The 6,260-nt window shown below is 43.4% G+C and overlaps 1 protein-coding gene across 1 annotated transcript; it reads left to right on the top strand.

Annotated features, from left to right (window-relative positions):
- Positions 1-1,592: 1,592 nt before the first annotated feature.
- LOC126491062 (melanoma-associated antigen B3-like) lies at positions 1,593-2,645 on the top strand. The gene has a single exon (XM_050126448.1). It carries the CDS (start codon positions 1,593-1,595, stop codon positions 2,586-2,588), a length of 996 nt encoding a protein of 331 aa, XP_049982405.1. The 3' UTR covers positions 2,589-2,645.
- The last annotated feature ends 3,615 nt before the right edge of the window (positions 2,646-6,260 follow it).

The raw sequence follows: 6,260 nt of genomic DNA, 5'->3' as shown, positions 1-6,260 counted from the left end.
GCGGGGGTGGCGGGGGGTGGGACGAGGCAGCCACGGCAAATAAGCCGCCGCCGCCATTTTTGTTGTCTTTGTCAATGTTGGAGGTTTATGTTCCCAATCCAGAAAACTTGTTGTTCACTCTCTGCTGTGTGATTCCTCATAAAAAAAAATCCACTATCACAAGTTTCACCCTTGTCCTCAGTCATTTTTTTTTCTTAAGATTTATTTCGTGTAGACCATGCTGGCCTCAAACTCACTGAGATCCACCTTCCTCATCCTCCCGAGTGTTGAGATTTAAAGGTGTACCCCACAACCTCCATGCTTTATTTCGTTTTTAATTAGCCCTACCTTCCTGTGGTATATGCACGTGAGTGCAATTGCAGGCAGAAGCCACAAGAGGGTGCTGGGTACGCTGGAGCCCAAGTTACTTGTGATCGTGATCCATACTCCTTGGGTGCTGAAAATGCAACTAGGGTTTTCTGTATAAACAGTATGGACTTTAAGCACTGAATCATCTCTCCAGCTCCACTGTCCTCAGTCTTAAGAAGTCCTGAGGAGAAAGGACCAGTAGAGCTCCACACTCATTTTGCTTCTCTAGTCTCTCTAATGAGACACTAAAGAAAGCCAGGGAACAGAGGTAGCAAAAGCCCATGATAAGAGAACATGTAAGGAAACTTACTGAGGTAGAGATACCAGTGAAGATGACTTACATGTAGCTGAGACTCTCAAATACCTGTCAAGGTAAACCTGCTTCCATTAAGCAAAAGGAGTAGCATGTTCCATAGGAAATTAAAAGGCAGAACATTGAGTGAGTTCTTAAGGAATTAACCACCCTAGGTGAGTCAGGAGGCTTGATGCATATCCCTGGCCTCAATCCTGAGTATCCCCATGAAAATCTATTGGTCCATTTCTACACGGGGATATGAGGAACTCAGTGTGGGTAGAGAGACCTCAAATCAGCATAGAGAAGAATGTTATATATGGCCAGAAATCAAGTCAAGGATGCAGAAGTACCTATATAAGTCCTCCACTAAGGACAGTCTGAATTGACTGGGTAGTTGTGATGGGAGAGCCACTGGTTTACTCCAGTTTCAGGAGTGAACTACTAATACTAGTGATAGGTTTTTTTTTTCTTGTAAGGAGGATGGAGCAAATCCACACTAAAAGGCCTTCTGGGTATTTCAGGTAGCCAACAAGAAGAATATTTTCTAAATAGACACTAGAATTGCACAAAAATGGCAGCTTCAGAGTAGGAAAAGAAAGAGGCCTAACACTTTACAACTGGTAATATGAACTGAGAGAGGTTCCTGGGATCTCAAAAGAGAAGTCCTCCACTGCCACCCCTGCTCATTAGCCCAGAACAAGGCAAGACAGAGTCCCAGTCTAAAAAATGTTTCTCACTTCTTACTCGGGGAATGAGCTTTGTATAACAGTAACATGTTGAATTCCAAAAGCATTGCACTAGTGGAAACGTGCAGAGGCAGCCTCAGTTTCAAACAAGGTTTTTGTTCTCTGATTAAAGTGTTCATATCGTCTTCTTCTGTTTCTTCCAGCTGCTTTTATCACCAGCACCCTTCTAACATATTCTGTTCTTGTCCTTAGCCAGAGTCATCATGCCTCGTGGTCAGAAGAGTAAGCTCCATGCCCGAGCGAAACGCTCCCAGGCCAGAGGTGAGGCTCAGGCTTGCAGAGGTGCTCAGAAACCAGCAGAGGAAACCCCGGAGGCAGCAGAAGAGTCCTCTGCTGCCTCCCAGAGCCAGCCTGCGGCTGAGTCTTCAAGCACTCCAAAGGCTCCTCAAATAGCAGCACCATCTGCCTCAACTGCTCTGAGTATTTCTTCCTCTGAATCAGATGAAAGTTTCTGTGAGGAAAATGATACATATGAAGAAGAAGAATGCCGTTTTAAGATCAATCCCTGCCCCGGCAGCCTGCACCAAGATATGATAGCCAAAAAGGTGGTGGAGCTCTTACAGTGCCTGCTCCAGAACTTCTATATGAAGCAGCTTAGTACCAAGGAAGAAATGCTGAAGGTTATCACCAAGAAGTATGAAAAAGACTTCCCTGAGATCTTCAGGAAAGCCTCCGAGAAGCTCGAGGAAGCCTTTGCAATGGAAGTGAGGGAAGTCAACTCCAGTAAGCCCACATACAACCTCATCAGCAAGCTGAAGCTCCCCAACAATGGGAGGATTCGTGCTGGCAAAGGCTTACCCAAGACTGGTTTCCTGATGAGTGTCCTGAGTATCATCTTCGTTAGTGGCAATTGTGCCAGTGAAGAAGACATATGGAAAATCCTGAGGAAGAGGCAGATCTATCCAGGGAAGAAACACCGCATCTTTGGTGAGCCCCGGAAGCTCATGACCCAGTATTTTGTGAAGCTGAAGTACCTGGAGTACCGGCAGGTGGCCAACAGTGATCCTCCACGCTATGAGTTCCTGTGGGGTCCCCAAGCCTATGCTGAAATAAGCAAGATAAAAGTCCTGGAATTTTTGGCCAAGATAAATGAAACAACACCTAGTGCCATCGCTGACATTTACTTCAAGTCTTTGAAAAATGAGCAAGAACGAGCAGAAGCCCAAGATGAAGGCGGTTCTGATACCACTGACTGTTAGTGGAGATTCCCCAGTAAAATTACCGGAAAGTTCTTCCATCCCTTTTGATGTTTGAAGTTTTCCAGTCATTCAGATAAGGACATAAAGCATGAAAAAAGTTTTCTTGAAAATGTGAAAGAATCTTAGAGTTACTAGGTCACTGAAATGGGAATAGCAGAGGATTAAAACGTGGCCAGGCCTAGTTTCCTTTCATTGCTTTCATTATATGGTTTGGTAAAGTAAAATGTAATAAATGCAATGAAATACTTTTCCTGGTTTGTAAAAATGGTAGATAAAATCAAATGTTTATGAATTAGACTTTGTGTTTATTTACTGATACTAAAGAAATCTACGTTAAATATCTTATCTTTAGAAGTCCATGTAAAAGTATTGGAAAGGTAATACAATATTCCAGCCTTTAATTTTAGAAATTGTAAGCCAATTTCTGCAGTTTTACCAGTAATACTGAATTTCCCCTTTGTGACTTAAGGTAAAGAAAAAAAGGGAATAAGGATGATGATTTTTCTTACGAGAGCAGTCAATTTGAAATTTATTGAGCAAGGCATGTGGAAAATTCAAACTCCCAAAACTTGGAAAATGGATGCAATTTTCATTTCTTGGTCATGAAGATGTTCAGCTAAATCAACTTTAAAAGTAATGAATAAATGCCATTATCTTAGAGGGTATACCTTACAGCTTATGGGGCAAATCCTATAAGTCTATGTTATCAGTTTAGAGAAATCAAACACTGGGGAATGGAGTGGAATGGTGATATATTACCTTAATTTTTACAGTTCTGGATGCTGAAAACTGTAAGATCAAGGTGACAGTTCCTAATAATTCTATCCTTATTTAAAACTTTGAGGGAGGGGGATTGGAGAGATGGCTCAGTGCTTAAGAGCACTGACTACACTTCCAGAAGTCCTGAGTTCAATTCCCAGCAACCACGTCGTGGCTCGCGACCACCTATAATGAGATCTGGTGCCCTCTTCTGGCCTACAGGCAGGATACTGTATAAATAACTAAATCTAAAAAAAAAAAAAAGAAAGAAAGAAAAAGAAAAAAAACTTTGAGGGAGGAAAAGGACAGGACAGTAAAAGATGGACAAAGGTAAAGGATACGTGAGGAAAGGGAAGGAAGGAAGGAAGAATGAGATAAAGATGGAAGGAGGAAAGGAGTCAGTCAGGTAGAGAAGAAGTAAGAGAAAGAGGAGGAGAAATAGCAAAGCATAAATTAAAGAGTGAGGAAAAAATCTACTTTTCCAGTTTTAGTGTAACTAACATAAAAATTGGGTGCTCTTTCTCACTAAATGCTAAATGGGAGGTCTCCATCAAACCCCTCCCCTAACAGCCCAGGTATCCATGTAGAAGAGTAAGCAAAAAGATGGTAAGATCCAGATGTGATAGTTGATTCCAAGGAAACTGTCTTCCAGACACAACTGGAATGAATTGCACATATGAACTCAGAGACTGTGGCAGCATGTGTTAAGACTCACACAGGTTCAAGTCAGATGGGTTCCTATCACAGAGTGAAGTGGACATGGGTTATGCCCTTAATCAAAAAGCTATTTGCAATTGATTCCTACTGGGAAAGGGAAAACCCATTTGTGGGAGTGTCATATATCAATCTGTTGATTTCATTGGTTAATTAAATCAAGAAACTGCTTGCCCTGATAGGTTAAAACATAGGTGGGAGGAATAAACAGGAGGAAGTGAGGTAAGACTCCTCGAGCAGACTCTGCTCTGCTCTCCTGGAGAGACCCAACAGCTCTGCTCCCTGGAGCAGAGACGCCAGGCTCCGCTCTCCCATGAAGCTCTGACCCAAGATGGACATAGGTTAGAATCTTCCCGGTAAGCGCACCTTGGGGTGCTTACACGAATTATTAGAAATGGGCTAGTCCAGGTGCGAGAGTTAGCCGAGAAGAGGCTGGATATAATGGGCAAGCAGTCTTTAAATGAATACAGTTTGTGTGTTGTTATTTCGGGCATAAGCTAGCCAAGCAGTCGGGGTGTTGGGGATGCAGCCCCGCCGCTCTGTATTTCAACACCCATTTTCTTCAATGGAGTATCACTAGGTTTATCAACCATTTTCCAAGCAGGCCTCATGCCCAGAGTAGCTGATCATCACAAAATGATGAGTGTGTGTGTGGGGGGGGGTTGTTTCATCTTGTTTGGGTATTTTTATTTTCTTTGTTTCTTTTCTCTGTTTTTAGAAAGAGACAGAAAGAACATGAAGTTGGGTGGGTAATTTTCATTTCACAAACATTTACAAAGGCCAACATTTTGTTAAGTCAATAATGACTAAAATAAGACAGTTGGACAAAAGGACATCATGGGAGCAATGGAAAGATTTGGCCTTATCACAAATTCTAAGGCCTTGAATTTTAGTCATCTGGGACAGGACTTCCTACACTCAAATTAGTGCTGTCATTGAAAAGTTTCTATACCCTAATAATAATTGCCAACATAGCAATACAAATCAGACCGTATCAAACAAAATCAGTAAAAGCTCAGGTTTAATGGATAAAACACTCCCAGGTGATTTTCCAGACACCCCCCCACACCCAGAGAGGAGATGGGAAAGATAGACCAGAAAACCACATGTCTGTTTTCTGGGGGCAGTTTAACTACCCTATGGGATTGGCCTTGAACATTTCTGGGGGAGGGTTTATCATTTGGCAGGCTTTCTGAGCAACATCAGGGTTTGGAGAGAGATGGGGGAGGGGCTGAGGGTGAAGCTGCCATCAGAACATCCCAGCCTCTTTGGGTATACAGACCCTTGGTTCATGTCTAGCTGCTTCCCACAGGCATGGGATGATGTGCGGAGGGGGAGTCAGGAGTTGGTGAGTCAGGAGGTATGAGAGGAGAAGCATCCAGTTAACTGCCATCCTGGAGACTTCAGGCATTTGTTTCTTGAGGAAGGAGAAAAGGCAAATTGCTAGGAGAAAAAAAAAAAAACAAAACAGAAGAACAGATTATTATCACCTGTCCTACTTGTACTGACAAAGACAGATGTGCCATGAAAAAGAGCACATAGGCCTTTCAATTGTGACATCTGGTTAAACTAGAGAGTGGTCCCAGTTGCTGAACAGACCACGTATCTTGAATAAGAGCCAACTTGAGCATGGAGAGTTAGTAGCAGCATGGATGTCCCAGGAAATTCACAGCTGAGGGTGTTGTGAAGATCAGGTAGGATCCTGTCCACTAGGACGTGAGAAACTTAGGAACTAGCCGAGGGAGAGCAGGGCAGGCTTATGGGCAGTTGGGTCCATTGGCATGGGGGCAGGGTGAAAGCTGTCAGCATGTAAGTAGAGAAGGGACCTCAGAAGGGAGAGGTAGGGAAGGTACCCAGCCAGTGAAGGAGTTTGGGTAGGTAGGTGGTGAATGAGGAGGAAGAGTCTTCTATAAAGGAGTTTGAAAGGACATAGGCTTGTAGGAGAATGTGAGGTGGCCTGGAGGTGGGTAAGGGAAATGGGAAGAAAGGAGGACCAGGACCACCTGAGCTCAATGGAGAGCTTTATTAGCTGTTGCTGAATTAGTTCGCTGGCCCTCTCCACCTTTCCTGAGGATTGTGGCGATGTGGGGCTTCCAGAAAATGTTGAGTGCTTCTGACATGATCTCCATAACCCTGGAAGAGAAGGCTGATCTGTTGCCTGTTTGGATGATCTGTGGAATGCCAAACCAAGGAATGATG

Source organism: Alexandromys fortis, unplaced genomic scaffold, assembly GCF_014885135.2.
Source record: "Alexandromys fortis isolate MF-2015 unplaced genomic scaffold, M_Fortis_MF-2015_v1.1 scaffold_256, whole genome shotgun sequence".
NCBI classification, from domain to species: Eukaryota; Metazoa; Chordata; class Mammalia; order Rodentia; family Cricetidae; genus Alexandromys; species Alexandromys fortis.
This window is presented reverse-complemented; position numbering and strand designations above follow the sequence as displayed.